This window comes from Pseudophryne corroboree, chromosome 4 (genome assembly GCF_028390025.1).
Source record: "Pseudophryne corroboree isolate aPseCor3 chromosome 4, aPseCor3.hap2, whole genome shotgun sequence".
NCBI classification, from domain to species: domain Eukaryota; kingdom Metazoa; phylum Chordata; class Amphibia; order Anura; family Myobatrachidae; genus Pseudophryne; species Pseudophryne corroboree.
In genome coordinates this window covers 539,911,076-539,935,873 of record NC_086447.1, presented here as the reverse complement: position 1 = coordinate 539,935,873, position 24,798 = coordinate 539,911,076, and the positions used below count along the sequence as shown (strand labels likewise).

Here is a 24,798-nt window from a genome sequence, read left to right as displayed (position 1 = left end):
TATCTCTCCCCTTTTATCTTTCACTTGAGTCATCACAGTCATGGGGTAAAATTGATTATAACTATAATCATCCTGGTATACAGAGAGGGGATTGCCATTAGGATGAATTTACAGAGTGCTGAGTTTCATATTAAGATGTCGAATAGGTTTATTTCTTATGCATTTGATCATCACTCTAGCATCGAGTGTAGTTTTTTGTTTCCAACATCTATTCAGTGTTCTGGTATCTTACTTTCTCTACATTTACATCAAATGTTTATATGGCCTTTTCATCATCCACATAAACCGCAAATATCTTAGAATAAACCAATGTAATATATGGATGATATAAAAACAGGAATGTTGTAGATTTGCCTTTTCTTTGCACTTACTTTGATACTATGCCACATGAAGCTTCTATAAGGATTATTTTGCAGATATATGGAACATTAATACTTACTGCTATAAAAACTGTACTATGTAAAGTATACTTTATTTAAAATTTTAAAGATTATGGTAATTCATAGCATGGACAATTTAGACTATAATAACAGTTAATAGAAATGCCATCCAAACATTTTATTTGTAAAATAAACTTCCTCTCAGCAAGTATAAAACTGTAGAGGCCCTATCACTGGATTACACTAATCTGTAAGAAGGCCTCTTCTGGAGATTGCAATCACTTGATGCTCCAGATCCAGTCTGGTCAACCTGTGGCTCTCCAGGTATTGGAATACTACACATCCCAGCAGGCCCTGCAACAGTTTAAGCATTCCATAATAGCAAAACTGTAGCAAAGCATGCTGGGATTTGTAGTTTCACAACAGCTGGAGAGCCAAAGGTTGGCCAGGCCTGCTCCAGATTATCACTTATGGGGTAAGTGCTGCATACTGTATGACATTTCTCCATGAGCCTTAGAACAGTGCTTCTCAAACTTCGTTCTTCAGTCACACTAATAGCTCACGTTTTAAGTATAGGTATAATTGAGCACAGATGACTTAATTAGTACTTCACTAATTTTTATTTAACCATCATGCATGGATTTAATAAATTCCTGGATTGTTAGTGTGCCTTGAGGACTGAGTTTGGGATGCACCACCAGACCTGACCAGCATGGTACTGTAGCCAGTGGAAGGAGAGCATTTTCTTCATACTTGCCTACTTTTTTTGTCACCTCTCCAAGAGAAACCTGGAGAGGAGACACTGTAGCCACTTTGGGGGGCAGGCCAGACTGTCACTTCATTAGACCCCACTGTCAAGACAAAAAAAATTACCGCAGGTCTGTGAGTAGGGGGTGAGGCTAAATGCGGCGATTCATGTCTTTTAGCCCCACCCTATTCACACTGTTGTAGCAATTGCAATGATTTTGTCACCATTCTACCAGCTTCACTAGGAAGTGGACAGGAGGGATGTAGAGGAGCCATCTACCCTGGTGCTGCGGGGGAGTTCCTGAATAACTGGAAGTCACCTGCAGCTTCCGGGAGGGTAGACAAGTATGATTTTCTTTCATAAATGGGGTTTATATTTGATTATACTTGCTAACTGTTTTTTTTCACCTGGAGAAAGCTCCAGGGGGGAGATGTAGGAGACCACGTTGGGGTTGGGTAAGGGAGGGGGAAGGTTTGCAGATATGTTCCATCTTTATCTCCAGCCACCTTTCGGTACAATGCAACTAATCACTAGATTGCAAAGATGGAAGGGTGGTAAGATGATATGTTGCCCTCTCCTCATCCCGCCAATTTCACTAGAATTCACAAAATTCAGGAGTCCCCCAGACATTGTGAGAGTATAGGCAAGTATGCAATTTACAAATAGAATGTTAAGAACAGTTCTTCAAATAACTGAAATGTTGACATAAAAAAGGTTAAAAATACAACAACCCATAATGTAATAGTATATTAACAAATATGGGGCCAGGGAAAAGTTGTTTCATTTTAGGCTAATTAGTCAGGATTGTCTGAAAACTCTTGTGGGCATCTTAAAATGTTTAATCCCAATATTTAGCGTTCATTTTAGTTTCTGAATGGTGTCTCTTCTTCCTTTTTCTAGAGGCTCCTTGGTTAGTGTCTCAGCCCTAGTCTCATTAGCTCAGTGTCACATGCACTTTTCCCATACCAGTGGCTAATTACAAAAAGTAAGGGCACGATTTATCACATTCTGCATTTTTAATAAGATGTGATAATGACTAAATTCACAAAGCAAAACAAAAACTAATATTTTTGCTTGAATTTAGCAATTCCCAGCAAAGAGTGGGAGGCAGAGTGATAGCTTACACTATCACTTTAGTTTTGGGTTCAAACCCAGCCAGCCTAATGCATATCTGTAGCCACTGGGATCCTCTTTAGAAATACATGCAGAAGAGGCTGCTATGGGCTAACGCTACATGTATATGGCATTATCTACCAGAACCAAACTCCGGAAGGTGAAGCTTCATAAATCTCACAATATTGCATCCCCTATAAAAACCCATGTTGGCTGCCTTTGCATTAAAAAATGATGGACAGCAGCAGATATCTCCAACATTTGCTGTGATCGGGGCAAGCGCTACCATTAGGTAGCTTTAGGCAGCTGCCTAGGGTGCAGGCACCTGAGGGGGCGACACATAGTCTCCCCACACAGTAATAAAGATGTCATCCTTATTTTACATATTCCGGCTGCAACCATGGTTTGCACAAGTTTACTGGCTGAGACTGCAGACATGTCACAGTCTGACAGCCAGCAGCAGTGCCCGACGCCTGTCCCCCTTCCTCTCTGCATGGTGGCTGCTCCCGCCTCCCGGGACCAGCCACCTATCTACTATAGACTACATTGAAGTCCCTTCTCCTGCCCCTCCTGAGGCTCCTCCCTCTCCACACAAGGCCCCGCCTCTTCCTCCTCCTCAAATCATATTCTGTCTGTGTGCCTATCCTCCCCTGTTTCTCAGTGTGCACCATGAGTGAGAGAAAAGTGCAGAACCCCTTCAAGCAGCAGATGGGTGTTTTTTAAGTGTTATCTGGGGGTTGGAGTATATATTAATATTATCTGGGGAGGTGGGTATTGTAGTAGTATGTGGGGTGGGGGGTAGTTTAATGTTGTGTTTAAATATATTTAAGCTACTGTACTTGCAAATGGTGTAAAGTTTTGTGTGTTTGGAGTGGGGGCAGCTGTCTGTAGTAATGTTTTGTGGGGTCTTATTAAGGGGATGTATTTGTTGTTTAATATGTAGATACAGAGCATTTGGGACACACACACACATATATATATATATATTGATAATGCTGAAATATCCTTAGGAAAGAAAGCTATACCTTAAACCCACCTTAAATACACTTTACCATGGAGACGCTGCGGCCGCTGTGCTTAACACACACTCTGCGCACTTTGTTTGCTATTAGCGTACAAAGTCCCGTACTGCGTACGGACTTCGCGTACAAACGCCGCGCTGACGGTACAAAGTACTCACAGCGCGTACACACCCAGAGATACACCACAAACCCTGAACAGTTATGCAATGCAATGAAAATACGCTTTAAACCTTAGCAGGGCAATGAAGACACAACACCAATTGTGATTTTACCGCTGGGTTCTGACACCACAGTGGATTATTGCTGAAAGGGGGTTACAATACAAATAATACAATACAATATAACAGAGTAAATGGCTACATTCAATGGTACATACGTGAGTGGATAAGTGTACGCAACCCGGCCGGTCCTCGGTCATCTGATAGATAACTTTGTGAGTCTTGTGTCTGACCAGGACTGCAACAGGCTCTCTTTATATAATTCTTCCAAAAGCAATACAATGCATACTGTAATCTCTTTGTCCATTGGATACAGGGATGCACATTTACAGTACAAGAGAGGTCATAGGTCGGTTTGAATAGGTAGGCGATGTCTTTCCCAACTGCTCTTGTGGGTGGTCTCCTCTGGATTCCCGCCGCATACATAATGTACAGTAAATACAGTTTATATCTATATTCTGCTCCTGCACCTAACTATCCGCAGGAACATGCAATCTTTCTCAAACAAACACCGGAATGTTACCCTTAAAATACCCTTCAGCTGGATACCAAACACAACCTTATGACCTTGTTCTGTCCCATCCTATTCTATAAAGGTGAATCCCTTTGTTCTGAAACCATTCAAACTGTTGTTACTTTCTGATGTGGTGCAGGGAGGCTATGTGTACACAGTGCACTATTTGGATTAAATATGTAATGTGTTTTGATAGCTTTCCATGCGTTCACAAACTCTACCGTAAATACCCATACCATGCGCTGATGCGCATGACCGCTGGAGCGACCATACGCAAATTGCGGATATGTGCACGCACAGCAGAGCAAGTACGTGCACGGAGGCCATCTGTGTGTGGTTTGTACTTGGTGTGTGTATTGTAATATTTTTCGACTTTGACAATATATATATATATATATATATATATATATATACTCCATACCAGCTGGCACTCAAATGCAAGAGAACAACTCAGCTCCGCGCCTGGCCATGTAAGCAGACAAACATTCAAAAAGAACGTCACTGGCTGCCAGTGCCGTTCTTCTGGTATGTTTATATATATATATATATATATATATATATATATATATTTAAAGAAGATATCTCTGTGGAGCGCACTTATTTTGTAAACTGATGTAATTAGATTAATTTACCAGATAATTTATAAAGAGAGGATGACCTTACACATATAAACCCCATATTTAAGACACATATATCTTTTTATTATAAGAACAATATAGTTTAAATTCACATTTGCATTAAAATGAATTGATAATGAACATTTCATTTACATTGAAGATACAGTTGTATGTTTCAACATTATGCATGTAAAAAGGAAATAAAAGAGCTTTCACCCAACGCGTTTCATCTTATAGCGACTTCTTCAGGGGTGTTTTCTAAATAACAGCTCTCTGTTTATTTTGAAAGGCTGTATCATTCATAAAGGGTAAGGACTTTTAATTGAGCCAATTATTGTGCTAGAAATTGTTTATAAAATAGATTAGAAAACTTGAGGAAGAAGACTCCCATAATATGATGACATTTAGTGGGGTTCCTTATTATAGGCCACCTAATGAATTATACTCTTCTCCCAAAAGTGGATATATTAGTTGTTTATCAAGCCTTGTTAGATTTATATTTCCGCAATTTTTCTAAATGTCTGTAAAGCACAAAAGGAAGGATCCACCTATGGACTGTATGTAAATAATTCCCTTTTGCTTTCCAGCAATAGTCCTATAGGTCTGCATGCATAGGGATCCAATAATGTATCCCTATGCATGCAGACCTATAGGACTGTTGCTGGTATTGCTAATGCACTACTATTGCTAATACAGGTGATGGGATTGGGGGAAGCAGCACAAAGGAGCCACGATACAGGTAACGGGATGGAGGAAGTGGCACAGAGGAGCCGTGATACAGGTGACAGGATGGGGGATGTGGCACAGAGGAGCTGGGATACAGGTGACGGGATGGGTTGAGCGGCACAGAGGAGGCGGGATACAGGTGACAGCATAGGGGAAGTGGCACCCAGGAGCTGGGCTACAAGTGACAGGATGGGGGCAGAGCCGGCACAGAGAAGCCAGGACACAGGTAACAGGATGGGGGAGGAGGCGGTACAGAGGAGCCAGGACACAGGTAACGCAATAAGGGGAAGTCAGCACAGAGGAGCCAGAACACAAGTAACGGGATGGGGTGATAGGCTACAATTTGCCCAGAGTGCCTAGAAACCTTGCACCTGGCCTGGCTGTGATCCCACCTTATATACAGATTATCCTATTCCGTTGAGCAAACAACTCACAGCATAGTGGGGCATACACTATGCACATGCTGCCGCTATGCATAGAAGAGCTGCCCTTTGGGTTAGAATAAGAGCTGTCTTGTGCAATAGAATAAGAGCTGTCCTTTGCGATAGAATTCTTGGTTTACGACCCAGGAGTCCAGAACATGTGGAGGATGACTCATGTGCTGAAGAGGACACTGGGAATGACCCAATTGATATCCTCCACGCTCCCATATGTAAAAAAAAAAGCAAGATAAAAATCAAATTCTATGTCATTTCCCATTTTTGCATGCATATTCATTAACACTGAACGAATGAAAAATACTGAATTACCACAAAAAATAAAAAAATAAATAAATAATCAGAAGTCATGATTCATGTATGAACGTTTTCTTATAGTACGTCACCTGCTCTCTTGCAGATCAGGAATTAATGGAACTATTTCAGTGCAAGCACTAGAGGGTCCTAAAGCCTCTATAGTGCCAGGCATGCACAGCTCCACTTCACAGCCCGGGTATACCATTCTGGATGTAGACGCAAATGCTCTGCTTTTTGTTGGTGGTTTGACTGAAAAAATAAAGGTAATGAAATTATAATTTTTTCTTCTTAAATTAATTTTCTCATTTAGTACTCATGTTTTAACATTCCAAATAAAATTAAACATACTTTTTCTCAGTGGAAGACATGATGTATTTTTGTTAGCTTTGTGCAAGGAATCGCAAAGGGAAAATTGGATATTTGTCCACATCGTGACAGCCAGACAATAGATTGAATGATTGTTTCACTAAAAAGCCCTCCTTTATAAAAATCACTTACACCACGAGCAAGCACATGAATATAATATAACGTGCAACTTTTCTAATTTAACTCTAGCACACTTCTGTTACTGGAGTCCTGGGTAGGGGGGGGGGGGGGTGGAGGGGATACCAAATTATATTTCTGCACCTGTGCCCACCAAGTACTGCACAAGTTCCACCGCTGATGTCTTTTTTTCAGAACACATAATAATAATAAAGGTTTTAGTTGACAATCGTACAATGCGTGCTGCTGAATCAAAACACAAGCAGATGGCATTGGCAGGGTAATTAGCTAGGCTTAAGCACACTTTGTGCATGTACTGACATTGTCACTTCTTACCTCACTGACAATTTGTCAATCAGAGGGCACACACTAGCTTGCCAAGATATCTCTGGAGGCGTCATTTGCGTCAATACAATATATTTTAAGAACATTATTTTCTTTTATAGGTATAAAGCAACGACAGAAAACTGTAACAATAAAAAAAACAAAAAACACCCAGAAAATTAAATTTGACTTGTTTAATTATCTGCAATTTTGGGAGTAAAAAAGCCTTTCAGTAATGTAATGTGCTATGCTGTGCTGTGCTGTAATGTAATATTGTAATAAGAATACAGAGACCTTGATACAGAGCTGAACTAAATTGCACCCCAAACCACAGGAGTAAAATGCATTCCCTAAAAAAGCTGCAATTGTGTATATAAAGCCGCAACTATTCCAAGTACAGTCTGCAGTACCAATATCTTACTGTATGTGCCGGGATATAGTTAATATACCGACGGTCAGAATACCGACGTTGGGATCCCGACCTCCGAGAAAGCCAAGAATGGCTGGGCTATTCCCACTCGTCGGTGTCCGCAGCATGGTCAGTGCAGTGAGCCCACACGGGGCTTTCTAGCACTCGCCCGCTTCCGGTATTTTGAAGCCCGGGATCCCACACCCAACCCATTATGTGCCTGGATATGCCAAGCAATATCATTTACACTTATACCCACTGAAGCCTAAAAAGCTAGTGGATTTTTCAACCATTTCTTTTGCTTGCAAAATCCACTAGGTTTTTAGGTTTCAATAAAAGCAAAATAAAACTCTGCAAAACATTTGAATAACAATTGCTAAAACACGCACACAAATACAATAGATGGATGATCGTCAATCTGTGTCAGTGTTAAATTCACATGTTGCTGATTGACCATCATCATGTATTTACAGCAGTACTCGACCATGTTCAAAATATTCAACTTTCTCAGGCATATATGCATCTCTTTGCTGGTCTTCATCTGTTTGCAACTGTGCAAGCATTTCTTTATTGTTGTCAGCCTATGCTAGTCCCTTTGACTTCCTTTGCAGGCACAGGTGGATGTAAGTGTCAAAATCATACGAATCTTATCATATTTATTATATTCTACTTACTAAGTAAAAATAGTAGTGCTCATAATACCAAATTTATTCACCTTATTCGTAACTCTCATAATTTAGAAATGCAGGATTGGGACAAAATAAGCCCTGTTCCCAACATACATCATACCATATATAAGTATGTACTTATCTTACTGTATTTCAATCTTTTTTCTCAAGTGTAACATATTGTCTCAAGTGCAATATAATAATAGTTTTTGTTACCTTAGTGCATTTGGTTTACTACGATATACCGGCGTTTGGGATCCCGGCGCCCAGCATACCGGTGCCGGGATCCTGACCGCCGGAATGCCGACAGCGGAGTGAGCGCAAAAGAGCCCCTTGTGGGCTTGCTGCGCTCGCCACGCTGCGGACACAGTGGCACTCTATCTGCACCATGCTATTGATTCTCCCTCCATTGGTGTCGTGGACACCCCAAGAGGGAGAATAGTTGTCGGTATCCCATCGGTCGGGATCCAGGCGCCGGTATGCAGAGTGACGGGATCCTGACAGCCGGAATATCGAGTGCCTCCCTAGTGCATTAGGTGCAATGAGTATGATTTCATGACCAACAACTTTAATACGATTCCCCCTCCAAACGTGCTACACAAATCACTCAATCAAAAACTAAGACCGCAGCATACTGACTTACTCTCCTGGAATGTCTGGAAGAGTCACACATTTTCGTGAGCTTCCCAGTCCCCTAGTAGTGCAGTCCACCCTCCCTGCATGTCAAAGTTCAGTATTACCATTTTACTAGGTCGTAGACCCCATGTTTGTAACACATGTAACACTCTGTACAAGCAGTGTGCATAGGTAAATATCAACAATATAAAACATATCTACACTGTTTACATGTGTGTTCTTTATGTGGTCAGTATGATTACTAACACTTGTATCCTTACCATTACCACCTGCCTGATCATTACAGAAACCCGATGCTGTTAAAACAACGACATTCTCTGGCTGTATGGGAGAAACATTTCTTGATAACAAGCCAATTGGACTGTGGAATTACAGGGACAGAGAAGGTAACTGCAAAGGCTGCTCAATCAGGTAAATAATGGTATTGATTAGGTACACATTATTTGTATTTTTGTCAATGTAAAATATAATATTATTTAAGTTAAAAAAAAAAACTATGTGGTTTTGGTGCCACGATTGCGAAAACAGGGTAATTAGCTGTTTTTTTTTAATACCCTAATTATGCAGGCATTGGACTGACTTCCGGGCTAATTGGCTATGCTCAGGGCATTGAATTCCCACCTTAATTGTGTAGTGTTCCTGCATAAAATTACCAATACTTATTAGGGCAAGCATGTCCAAACTGCGGCCCTCCAGTGAAACGACATATCCCAGCATGCCCAGACACAGTTTTGCTGTCAGAGAATGCTAAAGCTGTGTCAGGGCATGCTGGGATGTGTAGTTTCTCAACAGCTGGAGGGCCGCAGTTTGGACATGCCTGTAATGGGAGTGGATGTAATGCCCTGCAAATTGTAAGCATCAGTGACTTCCTGGCAAGTTTTAAGGGGCAATCATTCAAAAGACAAAGCCAGGTTGGTTATGACTTTTAAATGACTTCTACTTTAAAATGCTGTTGCCTAGAATTTGAAGGTTTTATATTTACCCCTGGATGTTTTATAATTGAAAATTATATTTAAATCATTGACATTTGGTGGGTGATGTGCAAAGTATTCAATATGTATATGATAAATGATGATGTTTACAGTTACAATAACTTTAAAATGTCGACAATCAACATGTCAAAATTCTCAGAATGTTGACAATAGGGTTAGGCTGCGTGCAGAAGGGTTAGGAGTAGGGGGTGGGGTTAGAAGTAAGCACTAGATAAAGGGGGTGCTGGAGGTTGGGGTTATGCACTAGAGGCAGGGTTACAGTTAGGATTAGGTTTAGGGTAATAATACTTACTGAAACTGACCCAGAAGTGACAGTAACATGGTCACTGAGATCCAGAAACTGCGTTGGAGCACTGAAGCCGGCAGGAGCAAGTAAGTCACTACTGGGTCACCAGTGGTGAGATGTTGACATTTTATCACTATCTACGTAATGAATGTCAACATATCTTACCACTCCAAACTGTTGCCCGTTAAATGCTAATACATGTACATTGTTAGTTAATAAAATAAAAGTACATCAACTGTTGTCGGTTTTAGTGAACTAAAGACCCTTATATCTTCACACTGTGAAATGTATTATATAGCACTATTACACTTAATGCAAAAAAAAATTTTATGGTGCATACTGGGATAATCACCATAAATGTATTAAACCTTCTAATGGATATATTCAATAAGTGTTGCATACATTCCAACATGCATTTGTCAGAATGGATCCGACAAGGGCTATTCAATGAACGGCCAAATCCGACTGTTGGATTTGGTCATTCCCGGTGTTCTGTCCTGCAGCTTCCGGGTGCACTGACAGCAGCGGACGGTGCGGGAAGCTGACGGTGGCAGGCGGTGGGGGGTACTGCCAATGGCAGCCGGCGAGGGGAGCTGGTGGCGGGCAGACATGTCTGTGACAGCTAGGGAAGGCGCTGCTGGGAGTAAGGAGCCTGGTCTGGGAGTCGCCCTGCTCATTGTCGACTTTTTACAGTCGGATTGAGATTGTCAGAAAGGGGATTTGGCCCCATTTCCGACAGATGCACGCGGATCGGCGCTTATTCCGCCAATCCACGTGTTTTCCGACAAGTCGGGAATTCCCGACTTGTCGGGAAAAAAACTGCTCTCTATGAATAGATCAGAACCCCTTCCGACAGAAATCTGTCGGAAGCTGCCGTCTTTCCGACAAGATGGCATCTTCCGACAGTTATTGAATACAGCCCGAAAGAGTGGATCATTATAGAAGTTGTTTGCAGCTAGCAATTATCAATAGTAAAATGATAGGAAGAGTCTGATTGTTTGCTATGGGAAACTTCTACAACCTTTAGGAGGTTTGGTACATCCCAACCCCCATGTGAGCACTGCAAAATGAATTATCTAGCACAAAGTTGAAAATATAGTTCCACAAGATGTTTTTTACAATATGAAATACAGGGTGAGTCTCCCTTATCCAAAATTCCGAAATACAGAATTTTTCGAGCAAGACACCTTTGATTTTAGATGGTTCAATGTACACAAACTTTGTTTCTTGCACAAAATTATTAAAAATATTGTATAAAACTACCTTCAGGCTGTGTGTATGAGTTGTATATGACACATAAATACTAGAGATGAGCGGGTTCGGTTTCTCTGAATCCGAACCCGCCAGAACTTCATGTTTTTTTTCACGGGTCCGAGCGACTCGGATCTTCCCGCCTTGCTCGGTTAACCCGAGCGCGCCCGAACGTCATCATGACGCTGTCGGATTCTCGCGAGGCTCGGATTCTATCGCGAGACTCGGATTCTATATAAGGAGCCGCGCGTCGCCGCCATTTTCACACGTGCATTGAGATTGATAGGGAGAGGACGTGGCTGGCGTCCTCTCCGTTTAGAATAGATTAGAGAGACACTTGATTTACTAATTTTGGGGAGCATTAGGAGTACTCAGTAGTGTACAGTGCAGAGTTTTGCTGATAGTGACCACCAGTTTTATTTATAATCCGTTCTCTGCCTGAAAAAAGCGATACACAGCACACAGTGACTCAGTCACATACCATATCTGTGTGCACTGCTCAGGCTCAGGCCAGTGTGCTGCATCATCTATTATCTATATATAATATTATATATATCTGTCTGACTGCTCAGCTCACACAGCTTATAATTGTGGGGGAGACTGGGGAGCACTACTGCAGTGCCAGTTATAGGTTATAGCAGGAGCCAGGAGTACATAATATATTATATAGTGAGTGACCACCAGACACACAGTGCAGTTTATTTAATATATCCGTTCTCTGCCTGAAAAAAGCGATACACACAGTGACTCAGTCAGTCACATACCATATCTGTGTGCACTGCTCAGGCTCAGGCCAGTGTGCTGCATCATCTATATATATTATATATCTGTCTGACTGCTCAGCTCACACAGCTTATAATTGTGGGGGAGACTGGGGAGCACTACTGCAGTGCCAGTTATAGGTTATAGCAGGAGCCAGGAGTACATAATATTATAGTAAAATTAAACAGTGCACACTTTTGCTGCAGGAGTGCCACTGCCAGTGTGACTAGTGACCAGTGACCTGACCACCAGTATATATAATATTAGTAGTATACTATCTCTTTATCAACCAGTCTATATTAGCAGCAGACACAGTACAGTGCGGTAGTTCACGGCTGTGGCTACCTCTGTGTCGGCACTCGGCAGCCCGTCCATAATTGTATATACCACCTAACCGTGGTTTTTTATTCTTTCTTTATACATACATACTAGTTACGAGTATACTATCTCTTTATCAACCAGTCTATATTAGCAGCAGACACAGTACAGTGCGGTAGTTCACGGCTGTGGCTACCTCTGTGTCGGCACTCGGCAGCCCGTCCATAATTGTATATACCACCTAACCGTGGTTTTTTTTTCTTTCTTTATACATACATACTAGTTACGAGTATACTATCTCTTTATCAACCAGTCTATATATTAGCAGCAGACACAGTACAGTGCGGTAGTTCACGGCTGTGGCTACCTCTGTGTCGGCACTCGGCAGCCCGTCCATAATTGTATATACCACCTAACCGTGGTTTTTTTTTCTTTCTTTATACATACATACTAGTTACGAGTATACTATCTCTTTATCAACCAGTCTATATATTAGCAGCAGACACAGTACAGTGCGGTAGTTCACGGCTGTGGCTACCTCTGTGTCGGCACTCGGCAGCCCGTCCATAATTGTATATACCACCTAACCGTGGTTTTTTTTTCTTTCTTTATACATACATACTAGTTACGAGTATACTATCTCTTTATCAACCAGTCTATATATTAGCAGCAGACACAGTACAGTGCGGTAGTTCACGGCTGTGGCTACCTCTGTGTCGGCACTCGGCAGCCCGTCCATAATTGTATATACCACCTAACCGTGGTTTTTTTTTCTTTCTTTATACATACATACTAGTTACGAGTATACTATCTCTTTATCAACCAGTCTATATTAGCAGCAGACACAGTACAGTGCGGTAGTTCACGGCTGTGGCTACCTCTGTGTCGGCACTCGGCAGCCCGTCCATAATTGTATATACCACCTAACCGTGGTTTTTTTTTCTTTCTTTATACATACATACTAGTTACGAGTATACTATCTCTTTATCAACCAGTCTATATATTAGCAGCAGACACAGTACAGTGCGGTAGTTCACGGCTGTGGCTCCCCCTGTGTCGGCACTCGGCAGCCCGTCCATAATGTATATACCACCTAACCGTGGTTTTTTTTTCTTTCTTTATACATACATACTAGTTACGAGTATACTATCTCTTTATCAACCAGTCTATATATTAGCAGCAGACACAGTACAGTGCGGTAGTTCACGGCTGTGGCTACCTCTGTGTCGGCACTCGGCAGCCCGTCCATAATTGTATATACCACCTAACCGTGGTTTTTTTTTCTTTCTTTATACATACATACTAGTTACGAGTATACTATCTCTTTATCAACCAGTCTATATTAGCAGCAGACACAGTACAGTGCGGTAGTTCACGGCTGTGGCTACCTCTGTGTCGGCACTCGGCAGCCCGTCCATAATTGTATATACCACCTAACCGTGGTTTTTTTTTCTTTCTTTATACATACATACTAGTTACGAGTATACTATCTCTTTATCAACCAGTCTATATATTAGCAGCAGACACAGTACAGTGCGGTAGTTCACGGCTGTGGCTACCTCTGTGTCGGCACTCGGCAGCCCATCCATAATTGTATATACCACCTAACCGTGGTTTTTTTTTTCTTTCTTTATACATACATACTAGTTACGAGTATACTATCTCTTTATCAACCAGTCTATATTAGCAGCAGACACAGTACAGTGCGGTAGTTCACGGCTGTGGCTACCTCTGTGTCGGCACTCGGCAGCCCGTCCATAATTGTATATACCACCTAACCGTGGTTTTTTTTTCTTTCTTTATACATACATACTAGTTACGAGTATACTATCTCTTTATCAACCAGTCTATATTAGCAGCAGACACAGTACAGTGCGGTAGTTCACGGCTGTGGCTACCTCTGTGTCGGCACTCGGCAGCCCGTCCATAATTGTATACTAGTATCCAATCCATCCATCTCCATTGTTTACCTGAGGTGCCTTTTAGTTGTGCCTATTAAAATATGGAGAACAAAAATGTTGAGGTTCCAAAATTAGGGAAAGATCAAGATCCACTTCCACCTCGTGCTGAAGCTGCTGCCACTAGTCATGGCCGAGACGATGAAATGCCAGCAACGTCGTCTGCCAAGGCCGATGCCCAATGTCATAGTACAGAGCATGTCAAATCCAAAACACCAAATATCAGTAAAAAAAGGACTCCAAAACCTAAAATAAAATTGTCGGAGGAGAAGCGTAAACTTGCCAATATGCCATTTACCACACGGAGTGGCAAGGAACGGCTGAGGCCCTGGCCTATGTTCATGGCTAGTGGTTCAGCTTCACATGAGGATGGAAGCACTCAGCCTCTCGCTAGAAAACTGAAAAGACTCAAGCTGGCAAAAGCAGCACAGCAAAGAACTGTGCATTCTTCGAAATCCCAAATCCACAAGGAGAGTCCAATTGTGTCGGTTGCGATGCCTGACCTTCCCAACACTGGACGTGAAGAGCATGCGCCTTCCACCATTTGCACGCCCCCTGCAAGTGCTGGAAGGAGCACCCGCAGTCCAGTTCCTGATAGTCAGATTGAAGATGTCAGTGTTGAAGTACACCAGGATGAGGAGGATATGGGTGTTGCTGGCGCTGGGGAGGAAATTGACCAGGAGGATTCTGATGGTGAGGTGGTTTGTTTAAGTCAGGCACCCGGGGAGACACCTGTTGTCCGTGGGAGGAATATGGCCGTTGACATGCCAGGTGAAAATACCAAAAAAATCAGCTCTTCGGTGTGGAGGTATTTCACCAGAAATGCGGACAACAGGTGTCAAGCCGTGTGTTCCCTTTGTCAAGCTGTATTAAGTAGGGGTAAGGACGTTAACCACCTCGGAACATCCTCCCTTATACGTCACCTGCAGCGCATTCATAATAAGTCAGTGACAAGTTCAAAAACTTTGGGTGACAGCGGAAGCAGTCCACTGACCAGTAAATCCCTTCCTCTTGTAACCAAGCTCACGCAAACCACCCCACCAACTCCCTCAGTGTCAATTTCCTCCTTCCCCAGGAATGCCAATAGTCCTGCAGGCCATGTCACTGGCAATTCTGACGAGTCCTCTCCTGCCTGGGATTCCTCCGATGCATCCTTGCGTGTAACGCCTACTGCTGCTGGCGCTGCTGTTGTTGCCGCTGGGAGTCGATGGTCATCCCAGAGGGGAAGTCGTAAGCCCACTTGTACTACTTCCAGTAAGCAATTGACTGTTCAACAGTCCTTTGCGAGGAAGATGAAATATCACAGCAGTCATCCTACTGCAAAGCGGATAACTGAGTCCTTGACAACTATGTTGGTGTTAGACGTGCGTCCGGTATCCGCCGTTAGTTCACAGGGAACTAGACAATTTATTGAGGCAGTGTGCCCCCGTTACCAAATACCATCTAGGTTCCACTTCTCTAGGCAGGCGATACCGAGAATGTACACGGACGTCAGAAAAAGACTCACCAGTGTCCTAAAAAATGCAGTTGTACCCAATGTCCACTTAACCACGGACATGTGGACAAGTGGAGCAGGGCAGGGTCAGGACTATATGACTGTGACAGCCCACTGGGTAGATGTATGGACTCCCGCCGCAAGAACAGCAGCGGCGGCACCAGTAGCAGCATCTCGCAAACGCCAACTCTTTCCTAGGCAGGCTACGCTTTGTATCACCGCTTTCCAGAATACGCACACAGCTGAAAACCTCTTACGGCAACTGAGGAAGATCATCGCGGAATGGCTTACCCCAATTGGACTCTCCTGTGGATTTGTGGCATCGGACAACGCCAGCAATATTGTGTGTGCATTAAATATGGGCAAATTCCAGCACGTCCCATGTTTTGCACATACCTTGAATTTGGTGGTGCAGAATTTTTTAAAAAACGACAGGGGCGTGCAAGAGATGCTGTCGGTGGCCAGAAAAATTGCGGGACACTTTCGGCGTACAGGCACCACGTACAGAAGACTGGAGCACCACCAAAAACTACTGAACCTGCCCTGCCATCATCTGAAGCAAGAAGTGGTAACGAGGTGGAATTCAACCCTCTATATGCTTCAGAGGTTGGAGGAGCAGCAAAAGGCCATTCAAGCCTATACAATTGAGCACGATATAGTAGGTGGAATGCACCTGTCTCAAGTGCAGTGGAGAATGATTTCAACGTTGTGCAAGGTTCTGATGCCCTTTGAACTTGCCACACGTGAAGTCAGTTCAGACACTGCCAGCCTGAGTCAGGTCATTCCCCTCATCAGGCTTTTGCAGAAGAAGCTGGAGGCATTGAAGAAGGAGCTAAAAGGGAGCGATTCCGCTAGGCATGTGGGACTTGTGGATGCAGCCCTTAATTCGCTTAACAAGGATTCACGGGTGGTCAATCTGTTGAAATCAGAGCACTACATTTTGGCCACCGTGCTCGATCCTAGATTTAAAGCCTACCTTGGATCTCTCTTTCCGGCAGACACAGGTCTGCTGGGGTTGAAAGACCTGCTGGTGACAAAATTGTCAAGTCAAGCGGAACGCGACCTGTCAACATCTCCTCCTTCACATTCTCCCGCAACTGGGGGTGCGAGGAAAAGGCTCAGAATTCCGAGCCCACCCGCTGGCGGTGATGCAGGGCAGTCTGGAGCGACTGCTGATGCTGACATCTGGTCCGGACTGAAGGACCTGACAACGATTACGGACATGTCGTCTACTGTCACTGCATATGATTCTCTCAACATTGATAGAATGGTGGAGGATTATATGAGTGACCGCATCCAAGTAGGCACGTCACACAGTCCGTACTTATACTGGCAGGAAAAAGAGGCAATTTGGAGGCCCTTGCACAAACTGGCTTTATTCTACCTAAGTTGCCCTCCCACAAGTGTGTACTCCGAAAGAGTGTTTAGTGCCGCCGCTCACCTTGTCAGCAATCGGCGTACGAGGTTACATCCAGAAAATGTGGAGAAGATGATGTTCATTAAAATGAATTATAATCAATTCCTCCGCGGAGACATTGACCAGCAGCAATTGCCTCCACAAAGTACACAGGGAGCTGAGATGGTGGATTCCAGTGGGGACGAATTGATAATCTGTGAGGAGGGGGATGTACACGGTGATATATCGGAGGGTGAAGATGAGGTGGACATCTTGCCTCTGTAGAGCCAGTTTGTGCAAGGAGAGATTAATTGCTTCTTTTTTGGGGGGGGTCCAAACCAACCCGTCATTTCAGTCACAGTCGTGTGGCAGACCCTGTCACTGAAATGATGGGTTGGTTAAAGTGTGCATGTCCTGTTTTGTTTATACAACATAAGGGTGGGTGGGAGGGCCCAAGGACAATTCCATCTTGCACCTCTTTTTTCTTTTCTTTTTCTTTGCATCATGTGCTGATTGGGGAGGGTTTTTTGGAAGGGACATCCTGCGTGACACTGCAGTGCCACTCCTAGATGGGCCCGGTGTTTGTGTCGGCCACTAGGGTCGCTAATCTTACTCACACAGTCAGCTACCTCATTGCGCCTCTTTTTTTCTTTGCGTCATGTGCTGTTTGGGGAGGGTTTTTTGGAAGGGACATCCTGCGTGACACTGCAGTGCCACTCCTAGATGGGCCCGGTGTTTGTGTCGGCCACTAGGGTCGCTAATCTTACTCACACAGCTACCTCATTGCGCCTCTTTTTTTCTTTGCGTCATGTGCTGTTTGGGGAGGGTTTTTTGGAAGGGACATCCTGCGTGACACTGCAGTGCCACTCCTAGATGGGCCCGGTGTTTGTGTCGGCCACTAGGGTCGCTTATCTTACTCACACAGCGACCTCGGTGCAAATTTTAGGACTAAAAATAATATTGTGAGGTGTGAGGTATTCAGAATAGACTGAAAATGAGTGTAAATTATGGTTTTTGAGGTTAATAATACTTTGGGATCAAAATGACCCCCAAATTCTATGATTTAAGCTGTTTTTTAGTGTTTTTTGAAAAAAACACCCGAATCCAAAACACACCCGAATCCGACAAAAAAAATTCGGTGAGGTTTTGCCAAAACGCGTTCGAACCCAAAACACGGCCGCGGAACCGAACCCAAAACCAAAACACAAAACCCGAAAAATTTCAGGCGCTCATCTCTAATAAATACATTCTGTGTAAAGACTTGGGTCCCATCCCCAAGAATTCTCATTATGGTATGTAAATATTCCAAATACAAAAAAATCTGATATTCAAAATCCTTCTGGTATGGAAGATACAACCTGTAATATTTCTTTTGTGTCTTTAAGCAACGTTTCACTGAATTTTGTCTAAACTTTGATCACAAATTGTCAAAGCAGGTAGTCTTAGCGACTAATGATTTTGGTTACAAACAATTTATTTTTAGTCCACAGATTGCAGACAGTGAAGGGACTGTCCAGTTTGATGGAGAAGGATATGCCCTGGTCAGCCGCCCTGTTCGATGGAACCCTAATATTTCTACAATAATGTTCAAATTCAAAACATTTTCTGCAAATGCATTGCTTATGTATCTAGCAACAAATGACTTGGTAAGAAAAGTCTGTTTAAGTGTAGAATGTACTGTATGTGAATGAATATCAATTTATATTTTCATATAGGAAGGCAGTAAAATACACCTGTCAGTCCTACGGGCCCTACACACTGGCAGATAAAATGCACGATATGAACGTTCTCGTTCTCGAGAACTCGTTCATATCATGCAGTGTGAAGGCACCAATGATTAACGATGCGCGGCCCCGCGCTCGTTAATTGTTGGTGCCTCGTCGCTTATGCATGCAGGCCAATATGGACGAGATTGTCCATATTAGCATGCAGTGCTATGGAGCTGGGTGACGGGGGGAGTGAAGAAACTTCACTGCCCCCGTCACTCCCATCCCCTGCTGCCGGGTCACCCATTGGCCGTATCCGCCGTCAGGCAGCTTGGCGGCGGATCGGTAAGTGTGTAGGCCCTTTACCCACCTAGACTGGAACTTGTGTTTTAATATATTGTCACCCACTTTCATTACAATCAGTGACAGATAAATACACAGCTTGCATAGACTAGCATGGTTCCTCTGAATGTTACCAACAACAAAGAAGAATATTTCATCTGCAACTTCACATATCAAATGTCTCTTAAAAAAAACTGCAAGACTATCATAGAAATGTCTTCTGAGCACTAATGCTTTTCCACTTCTACCCTGATCAAGAGGCAAGCATTATAGCTTGTACTCAGCTCACTGCATAGCAAGTGTTAAGTACCTCTTCAGAGACCTCAAGATCTGTCTATGTAGTGGAACTTCCCTGCGTCCTATCACAGTAGGCAAGTATGGACTGAAGTATACATAGCTGTACAATGTGCAAATCACATTAGCATAGCACACACTGTATGTACAATAAATGGGTGCACTTAGCGATTGTGCTACCTGCGCCTACAACAACCATTTGTATATGCGTTTTGTGCACTTTTTAAATGAAATATTATAATTCTCTAGATCTACCATAGCAACAATGTAAATACCTATGACTGGCATTAAGATACTGACTTTTGAATATTAATCTCCTTCATTTGCTGTGTGAGACCTCTTCACCTCATTATAACAAGCACTTCTTTGTCTGAACAGTGTAAAGTGATTAGTACTGAGGCAACATAATAAGACTTCATACTGTAAGAATGCATGTCTTTGTATTTATTTCCGTTTCCATTTTTAAGATACCGTAGATTTGTGTTTTCTCTATAAAAATCAGTTTATTAGATGTTTCACTGCAATATTAAAACTCGCTTTTTCTAAATCATATTTACAGCCAGTGTCGGCTGATACCTATTAATATGCTCTATGTTTTCATTCACTCCAGAACAGAATTTGTTATGCGAAAAAGCTATGAAAGATATATGTGTCCTCCGCTATCTTCTTTTGCTTTTCATTTTTTAACAGAAAGATTTCATGAGTGTCGAGTTGAGTGATGGACGTGTAAAAGTTAGCTATGATCTGGGATCAGGGACGGCCTTTGCAGTTAGCAACAGGAATCATAATGATGGAAAATGGAAATCTTTCACTCTCTCCAGAATACAGAAGCAAGGTAGGTATCCTTGTGCACTCTGACTTCATGTACTCATATGGTCTATTTATAGAAGCTGTAAAAAAAACTTTTTTTGCAGTTGCTTATTTATAGATCCCCCAAACATACTTTGATCACTCAAATTATGTGTTCAGTAGTTTTTCAGTGTTAAAAAAAATCCCCAACAAAAACCCTACTACAGCTCATATCATGAATATATCATTATATCTAACAGATCAATCACTGCTCATCCAAAATAAGGGGGTGATTCAGATCTGATCGCTGGGCTGAGTTCAGATAGTCGCTGCCTCCAGGGGGAGTGTAAATTTGCTGTGCAAGTGTGCGATACCATGTGTACGCCGAGCTGCAACAATCCACTGTGTGCAGTCTCTGCGCAGCCCAGGACTTATTCCTTCAGTGCGATGAGAACAGGCAGATCGGGTCTGTAGCTGGCGTCACACACCCTCTCTGAAAACGTTTGGGAACGCCTGCGTTTTTCCGGACGCTCCCAGTAAACGGTCAGTTACCACCCATAAACGTCCTCTTCCTGTCAATCACCTTGCGAACACCTTTGCGATCAGAGTTTTTGCACCATCCTGTCGCTTATCAGCGAAGCCCTTTGTTGTTGTCTGAAGCGCGTGCGCATTGTGGTGCATATGCATGCACAGTTATGACCTAATCACCCGCTGTGCGAAAATGCACAGCACCGATCAGGTCTGAATCACCCCCTATGTCTGAGTGTGACTAGAATAATCATCTGCTGTTAAATTCTACTGTACTTTAAGTTTGTATACTGCATATGCAACAGCTTTGCAACTAATTATACCTACAGTATTATGTTGTCTAATAAACATTTTTGTCTAAAAATTTATTAGTTTTATAAATACAACTACTATGTCATTCCAGATAACCGTATAATAGTAATAGCACTGATCACAGTGTTGTAATCCCAAAACAGAAAAATAACATTTATGTATTATTCATATTTCTTAAGAACGGATACTTTTTTAATGTGTAACCAGTGTCGGACTGGGGCATGGAGGGCCCACCGGGGAAGCACGGTGATAGGGGCACATGTTTAGGGGTGTGGCCATCCCCCACGTTGGTTTACCTAACCAATGGAGAGTGCACAGACTGGGGCCCTTGATAAATATAATTTACCAGATTAATACCACCAATGCACAGACTGGGGCCCTTGATAAATATAATGTACCAGATTAATAGCACCAATGCACAGACTGGGGCCCTTGATAAATATAATGTACCAGATTAATAGCACCAATGCACAGACTGGGGCCCTTGATAAATATAATGTACCAGATTAATAGCACCAATGCACAGACTGGGGCCCTTGATAAATATAATTTACCAGATTAATAGCACCAATGCACAGACTGAGGCCCTTGATAAAAACAATGTACTAGATTAATAGCACCAATGCACAGACTGGGGCCCTTGATAAAAATAATGTACCAGATTAATAGCACCAATGCATAGTCTTGTGAAGTATAAGGTGACATATGTTTAATTCCAGTTAACACCTGGAACCTGATCCCTAGAGGAAGAGATGGGGCCACCCAGTTAGTGGGGCCCACCGGGGGTTTCCCCTGTACCCCAGTGGTTCAGTCCAACCCTGTTTGTAACCTACTGGATGTAACCACTAAATGCACATCCACTGCACTTCTGTAGGCTAATCAGGATTTGGTACTTCGCTTTGGCAAACTTACATTATATTTTTTTCTTTTCAGTAGTGTCATTTTATTTTTTCAGCCAACTTTTCCATTGTGGACATGGAAAACAACGAGGAGGATAAAACAACTTCAACATCAACTGGAAGTAACTTTGGCCTTAATCTAAAAGCTAATGAGAAGATCTATTTTGGAGGTCTGCCAGTACTCAGAAATCTAAGGTAATTTTCAACAAGCCTCTATGTCTCATGGAATCCATAGCCATGTTGCTGTGTTTAAGTAGTACATCTAGCATGCATTTCAGTGGGTCCAACTAGCATACTTGATACAGTAAAACATAACAACTATTCTATACACTGTAGGAAAGAAATAATTACTGTATATAGATAGTGAGCAAGCTTTTCCTACAGTAGCAGCCCTCAAGCTTGTAGTTTCTGTCATAGTGGAATTCAGCCATGGCTGCATTTGCTAAGGCTGGGTTTACCATTTGCAAAGGAATATTATACTGCACCTTTTGGAAATTATTTTAACTTTATTTTGCAGAACTGGTCCTGTTTTTAATGCAGGGGATAACAAGTGATGATTTGAAAGTGGTTACATATGTTATTTTATTTGGAGTAAGATGGCAGTTTTTTCTTGGATTGAAATAGACATGAATACGCTCTTTGATAGATTAGGGAAATACACATTTTTTATTTGATGCTCTGATATGTGTTGTGAAAGAAAGTAATATGACAGGTATTTATTTAGTGCACACATATTTTGCAGCTCTTTACAGAGAATATTTGATCATTCATATTAGTCCCTGTCCCAGTGGAACTTACACTCTATATTCCCTACCACATATACACACTAAGGTTCATTATTGTAGTAAGCCAGACAGTTAACCTACAAGTATATTTTTGGATTGTGGAAGGAAACCAGACTACCCAGAGAAAACCAGTGGTGCAAGTAGAAAAAATGTCTTATAGGTACTGCGTGTGCCCGCCTTTGGCGCGCGCGTGCCCAAAAAATGGGTGTGGTCAAATGCCACATGGGGCATGGCCAATGAAAATGGGGGCATGATGCACATATGAGGGGAGGGGCAGATACACATATGACCCCAATAGTGCCAGATATACGTTGCCCCACAGTGCCAGATATACATTGCCCCACAGTGCCAGATACACATTGCCTCACTGTGCCAGACACACAAATGCCCCCAGAGTGCCAGATATACATTGCCTCACAATGCTAGATACACATTTCCCCACAGTGCCAGATACACAAATGCCCCCAGAGTGCCAGATATACATTGCCTCACAGTGCCAGATACACATTGCCCCACAGTGCCAGATACACAAATGCCCCCATAATGCCAGATATACATTGCCTCACAGTGCCAGATACACAAATGCCCCCACAGTGTCAGATATACATTGCCCCCCAGTGCCAGATACAAAAATGCCCCCACAGTGCCAGATATGCCCTCAGTGCCAGATACAGAAATGCCCCCAGTGCCAGATACACATGTCCCTCCAGTGCCAGATACAGTATGCCCTCAGTGTCAGATATGCCCCCAGTGCCAGATACACATGTCCCTCCAGTGCCAGATATGCCCTCAGTGTAAGATATGCCCCCAGTGCCAGATACACATGCCCCGCAGTGCCAGATATGCCCCAGTGCCAGATACACATGTCCCCGCAGTGCCAGCTATGCCCCCAGTGCCAGATACACATGTCCCTCCAGTGCCAGATATGCCCTCAATGTCAGATATGCCCCCAGTGCCAGATACACATGTCCCCCCAGTGCCAGAAATGCCCTCAGTGCCAGATATGCCCCCAGTGCCAAATACACATGTCCCCCCAGTGCCAGATATGCCCCCAGTGCCAGATACACATGTCCCCCCAGTGCCAGATATGCCCCCAGTGCCAGATACACATGTCCCCCCCAGTGCCAGATATGCCCTCAGTGTCAGATATGCCCCCAGTGCCAGATACACATGCCCCCCCAGTGCCAGATATGCCCTCAGTGCCAGATATGCCCCCAGTGCCAGATACACATGTCCCCCAGTGCCAGATATGCCCCCCGTGCCAGATACACATGTCCCCCCCAGTGCCAGATATGCCCCCAGTGCCAGATACACATGTCCCTTCAGTGCCAGATATGCCCTCAATGTCAGATATGCCCCCAGTGCCAGATACACATGTCCCCCCAGTGCCAGATATGCCCTCAGTGCCAGATATGCCCCCAGTGCCAGATACACATGTCCCCCCAGTGCCAGATACACATGTCCCTGCAGTGCCAGATATGCCCCCAGTGCCAGATACACATGTCCCCCCCAGTGCCAGATATGCCCCCAGTGCCAGATACACATGTCCTCCCAGTGCCAGATATGCCCTCAGTGTCAGATATGCCCCCAGTGCTAGATACACATGTCCCCCCAGTGCCAGATATGCCCTCAGTGCCAGATATGCCCCCAGTGCCAGATACACATGTCCCCCCAGTGCCAGATATGCCCCCAGTGCCAGATACACATATCCCCCCAGTGCCAGATATGCCCCCAGTGCCAGATACACATGTCCCCCCAGTGCCAGATATGCCCCCAGTTCCAGATACACATGTCCCTCCAGTGCCAGATATGCCCCCAGTGCCAGGTATACATGCCCCCTCCCCCCCTTCCCCTGCTGCTCACCGCTCTGCTGCTGCTGGTGTGTGTGTGTGTGTGTGTGTGTGTGTGTGTGTGTGTGTGTGTGTGTGTGTGTGTGTGTGTGTGGGGAGGAGAGTGCTCTCCTGCCCCTCAGTCTCCGGCGGTGGTGCAGGTGTCTTCCTTCAATTAAGCGCCGATCCGTGAGCCAATCAAAGCTCGCAGTCTGGCAGCCTTTGCTGCCGGTTCGCGTGCTCTGGTTGGCTCATGGGCCAGCG

At 43.6% G+C, this 24,798-nt stretch overlaps 1 protein-coding gene across 8 annotated transcripts in view; it reads left to right on the top strand.

Moving 5' to 3' along the window:
• The window catches only part of LAMA2 (laminin subunit alpha 2), a 1,276,598-nt gene that overhangs the window by 1,123,023 nt on the left and 128,777 nt on the right, over positions 1–24,798 (top strand). For all 8 annotated transcript variants that reach the window (XM_063917336.1, XM_063917337.1, XM_063917331.1 and 5 more), the window contains 5 exons: positions 6,176–6,335; positions 8,879–9,003; positions 18,534–18,696; positions 20,083–20,227; positions 21,977–22,115. In XM_063917336.1, the coding sequence (XP_063773406.1) occupies positions 6,176–6,335; positions 8,879–9,003; positions 18,534–18,696; positions 20,083–20,227; positions 21,977–22,115 (732 nt within the window). The remainder of the gene's footprint in view (positions 1–6,175; positions 6,336–8,878; positions 9,004–18,533; positions 18,697–20,082; positions 20,228–21,976; positions 22,116–24,798) is intronic.